Genomic DNA, 19,320 nt, shown 5'->3' on the forward strand with positions numbered 1-19,320 from the left:
AACAAGAAACTGGGGTATTATGGTAAATATGGTAACACCACAATATGTGCACTTTTTAAAAGATGTTTAATTAAACAACAAAACCACATAAAATGCTCAGTAGTGTAAATGTGATTTTGCTAATATGAATTAAAGTTTCATTTGTCTTTCAAGGTTAATCAAAAATGCATTAAACACTTAAATGTGATGCCCGTGATTATATAGTAAATGGGGGCATTTTAACGTCCTCCGAGCTGTATCAACCCTGAGGCTGTTTTAGTGCCGTCCTCCAGGGCCAGGAACTTGTGAAGCTTATCTTCAAAGTCAGTGGGCTGCTCATGGGGGGGCTTATGCCTGCGAGTCATAACTGAGCCCAGGTAGGAGATGAGCTCACAAGCTTCCTTGAACCCAGCCAGCTTCTCCTTGTACTTCTCCCGAATGTAGTCTGAGTTCCTGGGGTTGTACGCTGTGTGGAAAATGGGAGGAATGTACTGTGTTGTGAGTGATGCTTATGGGGTAGTTTTCCTGAGACCTCACCTTTCAGAGCATGATACACTTGATTAGAACATTGAACTCAAATGTGACAAATCCAGACTGTCAGGCCAAAGATCTATAAGAAGTAGGTTATGTACCTTTTAAATGAAAGGCCAGGTAGAGTATAGCAGACCTCTTTACACTCAGGTAAGGGAACTTTGGCTTAAGACACCCCACCTCCGTCATGCCTTTAATGATGGATGTAGCCACTCCCTTGTAGGAATACACACAAATAAAGAGAGCCAAAAGTATAAAATAGTTGATTGTAAGTCATGTGAGTGAAAGCATGGTCACAGTATCCACCTGGGTAAAATGTACAGGTCACTGTCCATGTACCTGTTCCAAGTAGCCTAGCATTGGTAAAGAGGTTAGATGCACTGGGTCTCCCATTGGTGGAAGTTTATGAGGGAGTTTCTGGTCCCAGTAAGTCTCAGGTGATCTGTGAACAGTTGCACAAGTAAGATGATTACTCTATAATCCAGTAGAATTAAAGGCAGACTAGAATCCTACAGTATTAAAAGAAAAGTCTCGGTGACAGATATGGAGGGTTTTCTCATTGTTATAACTGCTCACCGTAGAAACTTGTTTTGTTTCTCTTCTGTCTCAAAGATGTAGATTTTCTCCCGATACTCCACAGCAAACTCCACGTTTCCACGTACCAGAGCCTCATACCTTCAGATAAAGAAAGAAAATAATAAAAGCTATTATGCATAGTGCATATCTGAAAGAACACACAGATATGTAAAAGGACAATTTCAGCATTTTCCTAAAAATAATTTCAAAAACTCCGTTTCAGTGTTTTATAACAGTGGTGGGTGTGAAAACATGCTTTTAAAAAAGAACCTTTGCTAAGCACGCACAGGACACAGAACTGCACCGTTTTGGGTTCAAATGAACCAGCACAACCACAAGTGTAAAGGAAAAGAAAAATCACAACACTCCTGTTAGTGATTAAATTGTGAACGAGTGTCTGAACATCTGAATGTGTGCTTTGTTTTTTGACTGGAAGGGGCTCTACATATTACTCAGCAATCTACAAATAATGTACATGATGCCCTTGTAATGAGGGATCATTTAGAGATCAGTGAATCCATTCAAATGACCTCAGGGCAGTACAGTGACATGCAGGTTTAACCATGGATGCATTTTGTCCTTCATTAGGTCTTAGATTAAGATAAAGGCTGTTGGAGAAACCGCAGTGCTCTAATATAGTGATGTTATTTCAAAGCAAACTGCTGTCTCATTCTATATACCTTGTGTGATTTCATGCCATGTCCTACTATAGAAATGTACAAAAAAAAAAAAAAAAAAAAAAACTCCAACATAATTTTACAACACTGTGCTAGGTAAATGTTGAAAAAAAAACAACTTCCCTATTATTAACCAGACACAAAGGTTCAAATTAAAGACAAAATCAAATCCAAAATGTTTTGTGTTCCAGGGAACAGGCAGTGCTGTATAATATTGCATTACCAATAAATCAATCAATAAGTAAACTGGCACCAGCTCTCAGCTTTCTGCTGCTTTCTACTGCTGTACCTTTGCTGCCCATCCAGGTATGTGACTGGGCAGTAGCCCTTCATCTCCACCTGCTGAGGGAAGCGGCTCTTCACCTGGCCTGCGGTCAGCCTGTGGGGCAGCAGCTTAGCAGGGGGCAGCAAATAAGGGCACTTTGGTGCCAAAAACTGTTCTGGAGCTTCAAGGAACCTCTTTTGTAATGGACAAAGGGAGATGAAGTGTGTTAGTCCTAAAGTATGGCTCTCCACACACAGGCAACCTCAGGCAGTGCTGTAAGATTAGATCCCACCTCAAGATACTCCCTGGAGGCCACTTTGTAGTAGTGGCCCCTGTACTCAGCAGCCAGCTCTAGGGAGGTGTGGAGGGAGCAGTCCACTAGATGGTAATGAAGAGCCAGGCTGACAGGGCAGTAGTGGCCAAACTCCCCCAGCCGAGACTGAAGCTCGGCAGGAGTAATACACAGGTGCTGTATCCTGGCAGCCTGGCCTGGAGAACACAGAGTAAACACACCCAACATTCCGTAGCACTTATACTGTTTACATATGATGGAGTATATTTGACTCTCACCTTTGCGGATCCTCTCAAGGTAGTCCTGGATATGTCCCATGCTGATCTGGACTTCGTGTAGAATTCGATCCCACACCCACCACTTGCTTTTGTGCGCGTCAACAGGAACCCAGTTGTGGTACTGCTGCTGAAAGTGCTGCCGCAGGCTTGCCACCTCACGCCGGAAGCAGGAGTTCCTTACGCTGAGGATCTGAGGGCTGTCACGTGTCGGATACGGCCTGCCATGGAGAAAAGCACAGCGGAAAAGCAAAGCTTCCTCAGCGCTCTGTTAGCAGTCGGATGAGCGGAGATGCAGGCTTGACTGTGACGTAGTAACCGTGGGAGTGACGGACCTGCTGGGTTTTGACTCGTCTCCCAGGCCTCTTCTCACAACCTCCACTGTTTCCATGTGCAGCTCGATCACTCGTACAGGTATAATGCTACGAGCCTCCATCAGATCGGCCTGCCTTTTGGTCATGGGAAAGCCGTCCAATACGTAACTGGGGAAAGGGTCCCAAGTGAAAGCCATACCCACAAAGTAAATAAATAGTGATTTCAAGATTCAAAGTAGTTTTACAGGGATGACTTATGAGCCAAGGAATTACAAGTGTTAGTGTGTCTCAGAAGGGATTCTGTTCTTTCTACATGTGACGTCACCAGGCGGTGTGCAGTGTGAAATGCTTAATTACCCCCGTGTGCTGCAGACTAGGTCCATCAACACCACCTCCAGGCACTGAATAGCCAGTTCGTCGGGCACCGTCTGGCCCAGACTCAGGTGCGTCAACATCTGTGTGGCCAGCTCTGAGCTGCCCTGGGTACTGAGCACCATCCGCATGGCATCACCAATCGAGAGGCGCGCCAGGCCCAACTCACTGGCAAACATCTGGGCAACTACCATATGGATGGACACACACACACACACACACACACACACACACACACACATCACTTTTTTTCATGCAGATAGCTTTGGAGCATTACAACTTTATACATCATATATGCTGTGGCGGTCTGAGTCATGGAGGTTCGGACCACTAACCCGTGGTTTTGCCAGATTTTGGTGGACCAATGATGGCCAGCTTGATGGGCAGCGAGGGCTTCGGCTTCGGCTGCCGGAGGTATTTGATGGGGTTGAGCATGAAGGTGTTTCGGGTCTCCTTGGAAACGAAGAAGTAAATGAAGTGGTGGAAGAGGACGGGGAAGCTGGGATGGAGGGCAGTCTGCCTGTGCTGGATCACATCTCCCTCAGCATGCTGCACATGGCAGAGCAGAACAACGTTAGCAAACCCACAATACCACAGCACTTCCCTGCTTTATGTATGACACCAGCACATTTCAGGTGCACTGGATCATGTGCTTTCATATATATTATTCATTAATTTGTATATTTAAAAAAAGCTTACTACTATTGCACTATGGCAACAGTTCCAAACCCAGCTCTTCCCAACCCTGCTACCAACTCAACAGTTCTCAACCCAACCAAAATGAACTGGATCTGATTTCTGGTATCTATTTGTATGTGTGTGTCAAGTACACCAGTAAGCAGCTGGCAAAGGCAAGAAGCTAAAATATGCGTTATAACTCACAGCTAGAAGCCACAGTATTGGACACACCGGATACTGTGGCCCTGATGTTTTGTACATTAGGAGAAGACTCAGTGAGGTTCAGTGAGACTAGACTGTGATGAATATGCAGATACTAACCCGAACAGGGTCCCAGCACCCAAAGGCACTGTAGAACTTGTAGGAGACGTTCAGGAGCTTTTGTGCGAGGCTGTAGTTGAGGGGGTAACACTTATGAAACAGAGCTTCCCTGTTCTCCACCACAGGCTTGACTTTCTGCAGTAGTTGGTAGCGCACGACGTGAGGTTTACGGCCAGCGTCAATGGTCAGGAGAGGGATCCGCTGATCTTCCAGAAGGTCCTAAAGAACAAGGGACATTTAGAATGCATTCAACCTGAAGGGTCTAGTTAATCTGAATGCATTCAGCCTACCTGAAGGGTCTCATTAATCTGAATGCATTCAGCCTGAAGGGTCTAATTAATATGAATGCATTCAACCTGAAGGGTCTAGTTAATCTGAAGTTTGCTGTCAGCAGCAACTGTAGTGTATACAAGTTCAAAGAGGCTTTTGTTGTCATTTCAGCTATATACAAGTACACAACAAAAACGAGACAATGTTCCTCCAGGACCATGGTGCAACATAAAAACAACATGCTACACAAGTGCAAACAGTCCAATATAGTGCAAAAATGTCATTAAATAAACATTAAATGAACAATAATAAATACAGGACAGGACAAATACAAAATGTGTAGACAGTGCAACTATTTAGTGCAGTACACAGTACTGGGCATATGTAAAGTGAGCTGTGCATAGGAGTCAGTGACATGCTACCCTGAACATAGCAGCCACTGGTAGCAGCCAGAACAGTTCAGAGTACAGTGCTGGTTTAGTACAGTACTCTAGCAGCAAGCAGGATAATGTGCAACACTACAACAGGAGTGCATAGTTTATTTGTGTGAGGTTTGACTTCAGCACTAGTCTGATGCAAAACAACGTGTGAGTGTGTGTATAGATATGTGTGTGTGTGTGTGTGTGTGTGTGTGTGTATGTGACTGTGTATAAGCATGTATAAAAGTGCCGATTTTGGAATCTGAATTGGAATTGGAGTTAGCCAGAGTTCAGGAGTCTAATGGCTTCTGGGAAGAAGCTGTTGCACAGTCTGGAGGTGCGGGACTGGATGCTGCGGTACCTTCTCCCAGATGGCAAAAGGGTGAACAGTTCATGTGAGGGGTGTGTGGGGTCTTTCACAATGTTGGTGGCTTTCCGGATGCAGCGTGTTATGTAGATGTTCGTGATGGAGGGAAGAGAGACCCCAATGATCTTCTCAGCTGTTCTCACTATTCTCTGGAGGGTCTTGCGGTCAAAGGCGGTGCAGTTCCCAAACCAGGTAATGTATAGTGTACTACACTGTAGGGTATACTACACTGTAATGTATACTAACAGTGTATAGTGTACTACACTGTAATGTATACTAACAGTGTATAGTGTACTACACTGTAGGGTATACTAACAGTGTATAGTGTACTACACTGTAGGGTATACTACACTGTAGGGTATACTAACAGTGTATAGTGTACTACACTGTAGGGTATACTAACAGTGTATAGTGTACTACACTGTAGGGTATACTAACAGTGTATAGTGTACTACACTGTAGGGTATACTAACACTGTAGGGTATACTAACAGTGTAGGGTATACTAACAGTGTATAGTGTACTACACTGTAGGGTATACTAACAGTGTATAGTGTACTACACTGTAGGGTATACTAACAGTGTATAGTGTACTACACTGTAGGGTATACTAACAGTGTATAGTGTACTACACTGTAGGGTATACTAACAGTGTATAGTGTACTACACTGTAATGTATACTAACAGTGTATAGTGTACTACACTGTAGGGTATACTACACTGTACTGTGTACTAACACTGTAAGGTATATGATGACAAGGCAGCTGATACCACCCTGTCATGATGTTTAGATGAGCAGACTGTCTGCTTTAAAAGGGTGATGGTGCTTGAAGTTTCCTTCTGTTCTTCTCTAAGGAAACACATGCAGTCATTATTGCCTTGCATCGCATCAAAAGGGCTTCACAGGCAAGGACATTGCTGCTTGTAAGATAGCACCTAAATCAACCATTTATTGAAATTATCAAGAACTTCAAGGAGAAGGCTTCAGGGCGCCCAATAAAGTCAAGTCTCCTAAAGGGGATGCAGCTACAGGATCAGGTCACAAGTGCAGAGCTTGCTGAGGAATGGCAGAAGGCAGGTGTGAGTGCATCTGCAGGCACAGTGAGGCGAAGGCATTTGGAGGATGGCTTGGTGTCAAGAAGGGCAGCAAAGAAGCCACTTCTCTCCAAGAAAAACATCAAGGACAGACTGACATTCTGCAGGAAGTACAGGGATTGGACTGCAGAGGACTTGGGCTTCATCAGAGAAAATAACTTTATCCTTTCAGACTGTTTGGGACATCTGGACAAATGACTGAGAAGAAAAAGATGAGCACCAACATGAGTCTTGTCTCATGCCAACAGTGAGGCATCCTGAGACCATTGCTGAGAGGTTGCTTCTCATCCAAGGGAGTGGGTTTGCTCAAAAGTTTGCCTAAGAACACTGCCATGAATAAGGAATGGTATCAAAACATCCTCCAAGAGTAACTTCTCCCAATGATCCTGGAGCATTTTGGTGATGATCAATGCTTTTTCCAGCATGAGCACCATGTCATAAGGCAAAAGTGATAACCAAGTGACTTGGGTCCACTGGGGCCAAGGTCAGGAAACCTCCCAGATCTCAATCCCATTGAGAACCTATGGTCAATCCTCAAAAAGAGGGTGGACAAACAAAAACCCAGAAACTGTGATCAACTCCAAGCACCGATTAGGCAAGAATGATGTGCCATCAGCCAAGATGTTGCCCAGAAGCTGATATCCAGCATGCCAATGCAAATTGCAGAAGTAATATAATCCTTTGCTTAAACTGGACATATTGGTCAATAAAAGGTTTTTTGTACTTCACTATACCATATAAACATCTGACAAAAGGATCTAAAAAAAACTGAGGCAGTCTCAAAACCTTTGGCCATGACAACACACAGCACCACATATTTTAGTGATTTTCCTACTCCAGTAGATTAAATGCTACAAATTAATAAAAATATTACAAATATCCAGAATATATACAAATATAAAAATATCCAGGAGCTGTCCATTTAATCATGACATAGCATCTCGTTAGGCCTCCAAACCTCTCACCATGACTCTACTGAGGTTGTCGTCATCTGTGTCAAACCTCTCACTGATCTCCATCTCCAACCTCTCCTTAGCAGTGATCTCTGACTCTTCATCCTCCACACCTTCTTCTTCCTCAGAGGGAAACTCCCTCTGCAGCATGGCCTCCACCTCCTGCTCCCAGTCCGGCTGCTCCTCGTCCAGTTCATCTTCTTCATCCTCCATTTCCTAAGTAAGGAAAGGACAGCTGGGTCACGTGACGGGCCACTCCCACTTCCACTGCTGTCACGTGACAGGCCACTCTCAGCGATGTCACGTTAAAGGCCACTGTGCTGTCACGTGATGACTGAGGACGCGCCTTACTTTGAGAGCTGCTGCATGCTCAGCCTCCAGCTCAGCTCTCCGCTGGCTCACGGCCTCTTCCTGGACACAGATATGGACAGACTCACATATACTCACATATATACAGATAAAGGAGTGCTAGTGTGGAGGTGACAAGCAGTTAAACCCGTTACACCTTCTACAGGTAATGAAGAACACATGATAGAATCCCAGAAGTTCACTGTATTCATTTTTAGATTAAGTATTAGTTTAAGAAATATAGCACAGGCAATAGGTCTGCACAACATATAGACCTGCCATAGTAATACTGCTGAAGGTCACAATATGCAAATGAGCGAGCACATGACCGAATCTTTAGTCACATGCTGACCAGTCCATTTCTGATATTTGTTCCAGTGTTTTGTGGATCGGAAGGACGACCCCTTGCTTGTCTTCTCACTCAGCTATAGGTTCAACAGCCAGCAATAACCCTGCCCCCACTAATTTCTGACCACACCCACCTACTCAAGTTCTAGGCCCCGCCCCCATTCACCCTGTTTTTTCCGCGTAGCTCTTTAAGCAGCTGCATACGCTCTCTCCGTCGGGTTCGTCTCTCCCTCCAGCGGGTGAGCCGTGGGGACAGCAGGCGGTGCACCACCTCCGTTACTTCTAACTTCATCAGCACCACAGCGTCTGGGTACAGGTGACGCTTCACCAGAAAGGACACCTCCTCTGGAAGCAGAGGAAAGCCCTCCAGAATAAATCCAGTGGATCTGTGAGATAGAGAGACGGGCACAAAAATGGAGAAAACGTGTGTAGATGTGTGTGTATGTGTCTTTGAATTTCCTGGGTGCGTTTATGCGAGGTTCACTGATGCTGTGTGAACAACTCTTCACTTATATGGCTCTTCATCCCATAGCTTTGCCACGATCAACTCCATCATCTCCTGTGGTAACGGTTCTCTGTCCGACAGATACGCCTTGATGGCCTCTTCCTCATCTGTCAGCATCAGTTTCTCCTCCTTCGTTTGTTTCCAGCACACAGAGTCAGTCACATGCATTCAGAAAGTACTAACCAACCACATAAAGCACCCTATAGGGGACGATTATTACCACTCATCATTGACAAGAAATCAGAACAGAGCTCCCCTGCACACACTCCCAACGGCGTCCCCTACCTCTGAGTGATCAGGGTCAATGGTGAGGCTCTGCTCTGGCTCCGCCTCGGCCTCCTGTTCTTCCGGGGGCTCGGCCTCGTCGGCGTAGGGCACGCGGCGCTGGGTCTTGGGCAGGATGAGCTCCTGGAGCCGCTCACGGAACTGCACATGGAAGAGGCCCAGCTGCTCCGCGAGCCAGCGGCCATGCGAGGTCTTTCCAGAGCCGCGCACTCCCAGCTGGAAGAGGCGCACGGCTGGGGTCTGGGAAGAGGGAGAAAACATACTGCCAGATAAATGCTTGTTAGGGGCGCCATCACGGAAATGGAGGAAACGCCAGCAGTGTCCACGAACAATAAGAGGAGAAAACCTCAGTGATGCCCTCTGCCCAGTCATTATGATCAACCTTTCACAGTTTTCAAAAACAAAGGTGTGTGTGTCTTCATGTGTGCGTGCGCGCGAGTGTGTCTCCGTGTGTGCGTGTCTGTGTGTGTGCGTGCGTGAGCGCGTCTGTGTGCGTGAGCATGTCTACGTGTGTGCGCGCGTCTCCGTGTGTGCGTGTCTGTGTGTGTGCGTGCGTGTGCGTGTCTGCGTGCGTGAGCACGTCTACGTGTGTGCGCGTGAGCGTGTCTCCGTGTGTGCGTGTCTGCGTGCGTGAGCGCGTGTGCGTGCGTGCCTGCGTGTGAGTGTGCGTACGCGCGAGTGTCTGCGTGCGTGTCTGCGTCTGCATGTCTGCGGGCGAGTGTGTACATCTGCGTGTCTGCGTGTGCGCGCGAGTGTGTGCCTGCGTGAGTGTGCGCGTGTCTGCGCGCGTGTGTTTGCCCTGCCTTCAGTAGCTCGGTGGTTGAGGTGTAGCACTCTGGGTGCTGTAGGAACTTGTCGCGAGCCTCTGCACTGGACAGACGATACACTCTCTCCCTGTACTTGGCTGTAAAGTCATGGGTGCAGGGAGCCAGAATTCCCCTCTCTCTCAGCACCACTGGGCAGAAAAGCTGAGTGTCCCCAAACCATCTGTTAGTGCTGCTTCCCTCCTGTCAACAACAACAACAACAACAACACACGCACGCACACACACACACGTGGGTGTTTGTAGTGGGAAGATCATAGGAACAGATATGACATGCTGAGTGGGTATGAGGTCCTGAGTTCAGGGTGTGTGAGTGTTTGGGTGAGTGGGTGTTCAGGGTGTGTGCTGACCTCTGCCTCCTGCGCCTCTTCATCATCTCCTTCCTCTTCCTCTTTGCCCAGCTTGGCCAGCACCTTGGCGTCCTCCTCCTCTTCGTCCAAGTCCAGGCTGGACATCTCCCAGGCTGCGTATTTAAACGTCTCTGCAGAGGAGAGTCAGAGAGCCACAGCCAGGTTATAAATAACTGTGGTGAAGAGTTTGAGTCTTCTTGGATTTTCAGAGTCCACATACGCTCCATGTGGTCCACCATCGCCTGCAGCAGGTTGTGGGGGGTTTGGCTGGTGATCTCAAGTACAGCGTAGCTGCAGGTGACAGACGGCTCCATCCTGTCCCAGTCTTGCAGAAACGTCCTGTGCTGTAGCTTATATTTGGTCATCTCTGGACCAGGAGGATAGCCTTTCTCCCATGTAGAAGGCAACGTGACCTCTACACACACAGACACACAAACACTGTTGCTTTATATCAAATAGAGCAAGACAACAGATGCTGTGTTAGAGGACAAACAAAGAGAATTAGAAATACATGAAAACATGTCAAATATATTTATAGTTATCATACACCATGTACTGCTACCGTTCCGGAATCTCCATCATCATACTCACAGCAGAGTCCACTGGTTCCCAGTAACACAGTGTTTTCACATCAAATAACATCACACATGTTCACGCACTGTGTTGAGGTGAATAAGCCATCAGAACCTGTAGGGTCAGCCTCCTCAGGCACCACGTCCAGTCTGGAGGGAGCACTGGTCTCCTGCACGTCCTCTTCCGAGTCCAGAACAGGCTGCCTTAATACAGTACAGAAATAGGAAGGAAGTGATATGAAACTGGGCCTTGCACAGGCTCCATTCTGGCTCTAAAGACTACAAGAACTCTGTCTGTCTATGTGGTCTGCAGTGCTTCAAACAGCCATTTTGGCTCTAACTCACTGGGTGTCTTTCTGCCTCTGTTCTTCCTGCAGACGTGCAAGGACAGCCGCATCTATCATGTCCTTGTTCCTCTCATAGAGCCTTTTCAGAACGGTGCTCCCTGAAAACGTGAACATCAAACCCACCCTAGACGTTAATCTACCAGTCGCACCCTGTTGGACAGTCAAATTCCACTTTAATCCCAGACAGTTTCTATAGGGCGTGAGCCCACGTGGTCCCTTAAGCTCTGTGTACGATCACGGGAAGATTTTGAGCTCAGTGGGCCATTACAGAATAGCATTAAGTGCACTTGTACTGTAGGAATAACATGCACGATTGAAAATAAAGCTCTTTTCTGCACGTGTGTGTGTGTGTGTGTGTGTGTGTGTGTGTGTTAGAAACTGTCCCTTACCCTCGCCATCACTGTCTCTCAGGCAGAACAACACATCAGGCATGATGCTAGTGTGCACCGCCTGCATGGCTGCCGTCTGTGCTCTGGTGGTGGGGAAGTTGTCCAGCACCCAGCCTCTCTTAAAATTCACACCTGCATCCTCAGCCTCAATCTGACACAACCCACACACGTTCTGCTCACAGATTGTTGATAATGCATAGCACAGTCGGGCACAACACGGAGGTGTCTCTGCACTGTGGAGAGGACGTGCTCCACGGGACGCACCTCTGCAAGCCTCCTCTGCAGCACGTCAACCCACAGGTCCTCCGGCAGGTCAGGAGACGCCTGCTCAGCCTCCCTCATGGCCTCGTCCACAAGCGCTCGCACGTCCGGGTGATCTTCAGTCACCTTCGTTTCTACAGCAACACAACACAGCAATGACATGCATCTCATGGCATCATGGGCAGGTTGCCCTGCGTTGGCGGTAAACACAGCGCTGACATTTATGAATCAGGAGTATTTATAACCTTAACGCAGCCCTGACAACTGAGAGCTGGAGTAGTAGATTGTCTGAGCTGCGCAATTATTTCTGCCACATTTCAGATTAGGGAGTAGATTAAGGAGTAGATTAGGGAGTAGAGTGGGGTCACAGCAGAACATCAGTTCATCCGCAAATCATCCCCTCCTAGGCTAGCTAGATAAGGCTAGCAAGCATTATCTTTCCTGCCTTTATCACTGGATGGATAAGGAGATGCATCTATGGAAAATTATAAGAAATAAGACAAAAGTTAAGAGTTCATGGAACAGGGCACTGTGCAGCGGCCCTCACCAGGGTCACGTTCCTCAGGTTCTGCACCCTCCCTGACACTCGCCTCTACATCACCTACAGACAAAAGCACAGCGATACAGCCCCAAAGGAGATCACACCTTCATCTGCTCACGAGATGGCTCCAGCACAACAAACATCTACTATAGATTCTAGGTTTGGGCCTTGTTTAATTAGAAGCCCCAAGGGCATTGTGGCCTGCCAACACTTCCTGAATTACCCCCGTGACATCTCACCAGGTCCGCATGCCAAATCCAGCTCCATCTGAACCTTTTCCATGGCAGTGGTAGTCACATCCTGACGTACTTCCTCCAGCATTCCTTGCCTGACCTTCATCAAGACTGGCTCCATAATCTTCTTCATGTCTATCAGCACTGTCCCGTAGTGTTCAGCCAATAGTGCGCTCAGAGTGCTCGTTCCTGAGCACGGCGGTCCAATCACAGACACTCTGCATGGTGGGCATGGCATGGGCGGGAGAAGGTACTGCCTTGGGCTCATCATGAACTTCTCCAGAGCGTCTTGGGAGGACAGGACATACATCTTATCCAGGAAGCTGGTGGAACAGAACAACACATATCCTGGACAAACCACCCTGAGAAATACCCTCGTTCTAATATGACTGATAATGAATGAACATATACCCTGGCCTAAATTAGCGTTCAGTTATCATTAGTCATGCTGGAATTTTCAGGTGAAGTATAATTTGGATGTGCTGGTGGGTACTGACCCAACAGAAAATTCGGGTTTGCCTTTGATGTTCTTGCCCTCTTTGAGGGCAACAGGGCAGGTGCGTCCCCACCGGCTCCTGCCCCAACGGAAGCCTGGCACTACAGTATTGAATGAGGACAGTGCGCGCAGCAGCTCCTCCTACAGGGATATGCGGGAAGTGCAGGTAAGGCCAAGTCTGCTATCCTTCTGGATCGCCGTTTAGGATCAGGCCAAGAGAGACTGTTCATATCTGACCGTGTCTGTGTCCTCTGGTACCGCCTCCTCACCTAGCTGCAGCAAGCGCACAGGGACTGCAGCTCTCCTCACAGCCATGGACTCTAGACGAGCCGCTACCGACTACATCCACACACACACCGTATTAGAGCACTCTGTGGCCAGGGTTCACCCTGCATGCACAAATTAGCTTCTACATAAAATTCCATTAGAATCCAAAAGGTAAATCTCACATTAAACGATAGTGTTCTACTAGAGCTATTACAGTCTCCTCGGGGGGCATCAGGCCAGGCTGAGCTGGACAGGACTCACGCACCAAAAAGAGTTCCTCTGGGTCTTTGTTTCCATCTAGTTCAAATAGGTACTGAGGGTCATGATCTGCCATAAAGTCCTGGACAGATAAATCAGACACAAAAAGATTTCAGCAGGTGGGTTTGACTTAAAAGGTCTGTGAACACATCTGTGTGTCCCGCTGAGATTCTTCACCTCCAAAGGTCTGAGCAGAGTGTCTTTATAGTCCAGAATCCTGTGGTAGGCCTCCTCTGGGAAATTCTCCTTCACCCTCACCAAGTGACCGATCATGTCCTTCTGCAGCTCTAGCTCTTCCACCTCACACACCCCCACACACATGCATGCATGCATGCAAGACATACACGCACACCCACACCCACACATACATATATGCAGACACACACACGCAGACACACACACATATGCGCAGAGACACACACACACACACACATATGCGCAAACACACATGCACACATACACACATATGCGCAGACATATGCACACATACACACATATGCGCAGACATATGCACACATACACACATATGCGCAGACATATGCACACATACACACATGCGCAGACATATGCACACATACACACATATGCACACACACACACACATATGCACACACACACATGCAGACACACACACATGCAGACACACACACGCAGACACACACACGCAGACACACACACGCAGACACACACACGCAGACACACACACGCAGACACACACACGCAGACACACACACGCAGACACACACACGCAGACACACACACATGCAGACGCGCGCGTGCGGACACACACATATGCAGACGCGCACATATGCAGACGCGCACATATGCAGACGCGCACATATGCAGACACGCACACGCACATATGCAGACACACACACACACACACACACACACACACAGGCACAGACACACACACACACACACACACATGCAGACACACACACGCGCAGACACACACACACGTATGCAGACACACACACACACACACACACATATGCGGACACACACACACACATATGCGGACACACACACACAAAACCATTAGCATTCACATCTTCACTCCAATCTTGTCACTTATAAGGTGACTCTCCACCGCTCTCTCACACACACACCCACACCCCCACTACACAGCTGTATGCATCGATTCTTTCCATTGAGTCTGGCCATACCTCCTCCTCCTCACCAACTTCATCCTCGGTTTCACTCCTTGCTTTGTCTGTCTCGTTGTTCCCAGGGTGCCACTCTTCTCTGAGGAACACGCGGCCTGTCTGTGGGTGCTGCCGCTGCCCAGCTAGCCGCTTCCTCAGGTCCCCGTCTGGACACTGCACCAGAACAAAACAAACCGTGCCGACAAACTGCTACCCAAACAGAAAGGGGAAGCCTCCAGGAAGGCTTTCAGGTGACCATATCAGCCAGTGTTTGTCACATCTTTGTTCTTTATTTACTGTACCAGACAGTCTCTCACTGAGCGGTACACACTTGCAGACTACAGAAGGGGTACCTTGACATTGATTATGATGTCTGGGGCCAGCTTCAGATTTCTGACCAGCTCTATCTGCTCATGTATACTCAGGTATTCCTCAGACATCGATGGCCAACATGAAAGAACATAACCTGCCCAACCAAAACAAACACAAGTCAGCATTTAAGGTCATCTAAATAGATTTTAGTCTATTTTTTTATTAATCAGAAATCACAAATACTACCTTCTGTACACTTCCTCAGGCAAAATTTAAAACATTGCAAACTATTGCCTTTTCATAACTAATATACTACCTAATGTAGAGATATAACAGTTGTGCTATTAATTCTACTTTACTGCTCCACGTCAACTGTATGTTGTGGTTAAGTGATGCATTTCTTCACATTCTCACACATTCTCAGTGAGTTTTTGGCTTCCATCTGTGTCAAATCTTTATCAGCAGTCCAGTCCAGAAGGAAATATTTCTGAATCATCATCGTACATGTTTACGTGAGAATAAAATGTCATGCAGACAGAAGTAAATTCTTTAAATAAGGCCAGAACTGCACAGTCAGCAGGGTAGGACTACAGATAACTGGATCTAGCCTACTAGCTAACTGTCAAGCTTATACCTTAATAACAATTTGTACTTTTTGGGCAAGTACCGAGGTAATAAAATGTTTTTCGGTAAAAGAGAGTTAAAGTTAAATATTATTCTGCACTCTCAAGAGATGATCTGTGATGATCTACTCAGTTTAGTAGCCTCTGAAGGTCTCTGTACCAGGTGCAGAGTGATGCAAAACAGTGTCTGATAAAGAAAACTCATCAATTCAATAATGTTTCTGTGGGCATCTGAGGACACGATGCAGAGACCTTCAAGGCCACTGAGCAGGAGCAAAGCATATTATTCTAATTTAATCCAGAATCAGGTAGCAGGTGGTACAGGAGACAATGTTATCAAGAGGAGGAGGCCAAAATGAGAGCTTGTTTTTGACAGTAAATAATTCACAAACTACCCTGAAGATATGCTATTGCTAACTTTGTTATATTGTTTTTATGCTAAGAGTTAAATTGAAAATTTTGACTCTAAAACCAAGTATTTAACAAATAAACCCTTTAAAACCATTTTAAATGACCACAAATGTGAAAACATCTGTATTTGAGGTTTATCGCTGAATTATTTAAGATCCCAAGTCCAAAAAAATGATTTACCTTGAATGGTTTTCATACAAAATATTACAGGTCATTCTTACCATAGTTTTCTACTTCTGGTGAGTTAAGCTTCTCAAGCACGAGCATGGCGACCTTCTCTTCCGGAATGCTCTGTCCTGTGGCCAGCAGAGCAGAGAGCTAAGGAGGATAAAAACATCATATGAGACCATAGGAGGTGCACAATGTAACCTCGCCGAACACAAACTAAATAAAATGAGCCCAGAACCACACACACCTCTCTGCCTTGCTCTGTGCCATCCCGGATATGACTGTTGAGCAACTCCATATCTTATATATGCAGAAAAAACAACAAAGAAACCCAAACGAAAATATTAATCATTTTAATTAAATTAAATAATTTCTATAATTAAAGACACACACACACAGAGTTGTAGAGATATTCAAATTTGTAGTACACATTTTTTCTCCAGAACCTCTGTGTACTTTGTGTGTGTGTGTGTGTGTGTGTGTGTGGATCATACAGACATCATAAAAACAATAAACAGGACAAGCGATTACCATCAATGAGCACACATTTCCAGGTTTGAGCTAATTTTCTGGCAAGGGTAGACTTGCCAGTACCCTGTAAAGGAAAAATATGTCCAGAATTCCAAACGTCAGTTTAAACAGCACAGGACACAGTCTACATTTCAAACTGATGCTATGTAATTCAAAACAAACAATTAAAACAAGAAAGAAAGCTAAAATAAAAGTGTTTTGAAATAATTAGGCTAAATAAGAGAGTGTGCCAAACTAATAGCTGAGAGGCATGCCTAGTGCAGGGTTGGAAGGACGGAAATAACTCACTGGTTTTCCAGTGATTATAAAGCAGGAAGGCTTTTCAAGCAGAAACTCAGTCTCAGCTTCAGTCTCTATCAGGTTGTCAGCCAAAGGGTTGTCGTGTGCATCGTTCAAACGGGATGCCATTGTAAAAAAAAACAAAAACAAAAAACACTGAGGGACAATTAAGGATCTAAAAATGCGCCGGCCTGCAATGTTCAAGCTTCGGCAGATATGAAGCTAGGCGGGGCGAGTAGCAGACGGCGGGCACCCGGACAGCGTCTTCAGCCTGAGGAGCGGCGTGCTTTACAGACCTAGCTAACCTAGCTGGAATAACTCCGCTCCAAAACCATCCAAAGATATTTGATCTGATGCAAACCAAGCAGTTCACATTAGCTAGCCACAGCTTTAAAATGAGTTTCTTTAGTAGTTATTCAGCCAGCTCTGGTTCAGCAGACAGGTAGCTTCGTTGGCTGCACGTCTTTTATTCACGTTACAGCAGCTGTTTTCTTACCAAAATGCAAAACTCAGACGGCGCCTGCCAGTCCGCCTGCTCAGCGCCCTCGGCCCGCGTGAGTGTGTGTAGTGGTAACTATGGTAGCCGGCTCGCGAGAAGGCGCGCGCTGGTCGGATTCGCCACGTTCGAGGGCGCTGCAAAGACACACGCGAGGAGTCGCCCGGGCTGTCAGATCTATTAGAATAGGATATGGCTTTAACCCGTAGACCTTATACGCCGTCATATACCGTGTTCATGCTTTAATGGTGCCTCGCAAGCCGTGTTTGGAATTGCAGGACTGGAAGCAGACAACAGAGGGCACCAGAACATAATGGTTGATTTATTCCATAACGTAACGTTTCCTACATTTCGGGACACCGTGCAAGTGCACAGCTACACAATTATTTGATTGGCTTCAGCAAATAAAGCTTTAGCTATTTCAGTTCTGAATGTATTTATGGAATGTATGTTTCTCACTTCCATATTCTACTTTGCTATGTGTATTATTACCGAGCAATAAGTATGTTCACACTCCAAAAACAAACAAAAATGCTATGATTTTACTTAAAAAGTATACTTAAAAGAACCTGGATTCCATACTAAATTCTCTAAAAGACTAACGTATACACTCGCGCACAGAGAGAGAGAGCGAGAGAGAGAGAGAGAGAGCGCTAATGAAAACAGGAAGTCTTAGAAACAGATGTTTTATCTCCAGTCAGATTTCATTACAATTTTCCATTCACATTACAAAAATGAAAACATATAATAACCTAGAACTGTAAATCATCAGACTTGAATAGGTTTGTTTGCAGTAAACGCCACCTCATTCGGACACAGCTGCGTGCGCCACTCTGAGACAAACAACACCGAAACTCAGCAGTCAGACGCTGACTCAGCGGATGGAGGATCGACTTGAGCACCTAATGTAATGCACAATTAATCGCCTCGATTAATGCCACGGCAAATTCCAGATAGTGTGTTTTGATCTGTGGGTTTGCGGTCTTGACGTCTGGATGTTGGAGGAGTGTCTGTTTCTGTATCTCTGCTTGCATGACACTGGTATAGTTTGAAAATACAGTTCATAGAGCAGATTGTCAAATCATGGATTCCCTGACCAGTTAGGAGCCTCGACACTATCCCAACCCGGAATTATAAATACCAGGAATGAGGGGAACTCCACCTGGTATGCAGTGATTTAATTGGTGGTTTAATGATCATGAAGCTAGCTGTAACAAGTAATCTCTCTTCCATAGTTTAAGATGAAAGACTACAACCACCACAATGTGTGTGTGTGTGTGCGCGCGCGCGGGCGCGCGCTTCATTGCACTACCAGTACCTCAAGGTTTATCTAGCACACAATTTTTCACAGGCCTGCACAACTTGTTCTTTATTCGCATGAATGAATGAACAGGCAGGTGTGTAACCTTTGCTACCTTCCCACGAGAACCTTCTAAACACAAAGCTACCCATCAAGCCCAGCCGCCTGGCGTGCCGGATCACCACTTTCTGGCCACCTAATTATTGTATGAGGTCAGAAAGCAGGAGGGATTCCAAAACCTGCCTTCTTCTTTTTGACATAACTTATCAAGTTCAAAACTGCTGAAAATGGTAAACTAGTAAATAGCAAAAAATCTGTAAGTGGACTATAGCTTTCTTCATTATTAGCAAGCTTTGCTTTTAAGTAAAGTGTTCTTTTACATCATTCTTTTAATATGAACTGCTTAATAGGACAGAAAACAGTGAGAACACCAGAGACAGGGTCCACCCAGGGTTTAGTTTCATTGGCTCTTATTGGGAAAGAGCTGAACTTTAGTTGAAAACATATCCCCTTGTATCTCATACCCCTGAAACACACCTGACAAAAGCCTGGCCCCTGCACAGACTCCATTTTCACACAGGAGAGTGTCTGAGGTTTAGTGGCATCATATTACACTTCGAGGAACAAGCCTGTGGATGATACGCAC

The 19,320-nt window shown here is 46.1% G+C and overlaps 1 protein-coding gene across 7 annotated transcripts; it reads right to left on the reverse strand.

The window, feature by feature from the left end:
* Positions 1-47: 47 nt before the first annotated feature.
* Positions 48-17,569, reverse strand: ak9 (adenylate kinase 9). Of its 7 annotated transcripts, none has more exons than XM_081718001.1 (35): positions 17,375-17,561; positions 16,888-16,952; positions 16,600-16,663; positions 16,316-16,368; positions 16,122-16,218; positions 14,908-15,020; positions 14,576-14,728; positions 13,584-13,706; positions 13,414-13,488; positions 13,119-13,220; positions 12,883-13,022; positions 12,392-12,708; positions 12,159-12,212; positions 11,615-11,745; positions 11,351-11,501; positions 10,960-11,059; positions 10,730-10,818; positions 10,263-10,457; positions 10,043-10,173; positions 9,673-9,876; positions 8,870-9,109; positions 8,589-8,713; positions 8,246-8,465; positions 7,735-7,794; positions 7,396-7,599; positions 4,281-4,499; positions 3,617-3,830; positions 3,267-3,468; positions 2,931-3,077; positions 2,321-2,816; positions 2,053-2,222; positions 1,087-1,185; positions 850-952; positions 612-726; positions 48-445 (listed from the first exon to the last, which is right to left on the reverse strand). In XM_081718001.1, exons 4-35 carry the CDS (start codon positions 16,364-16,366, stop codon positions 219-221), a joined length of 5,067 nt encoding a protein of 1,688 aa, XP_081574127.1. In that variant the 5' UTR covers positions 16,367-16,368; positions 16,600-16,663; positions 16,888-16,952; positions 17,375-17,561; the 3' UTR covers positions 48-218. The 7 variants fall into 7 exon arrangements, with proteins under 7 accessions (XP_081574127.1, XP_081574126.1, XP_081574124.1 ...); XM_081718000.1 differs by having other exon boundaries at positions 2,321-2,517; positions 2,599-2,816; positions 16,888-17,561; XM_081717998.1 differs by having other exon boundaries at positions 16,888-17,562.
* Positions 17,570-19,320: the final 1,751 nt, after the last annotated feature.

This window comes from Electrophorus electricus, chromosome 7 (genome assembly GCF_041902795.1).
Source record: "Electrophorus electricus isolate QZ-2024a chromosome 7, ASM4190279v1, whole genome shotgun sequence".
NCBI lineage: Eukaryota > Metazoa > Chordata > Actinopteri > Gymnotiformes > Gymnotidae > Electrophorus > Electrophorus electricus.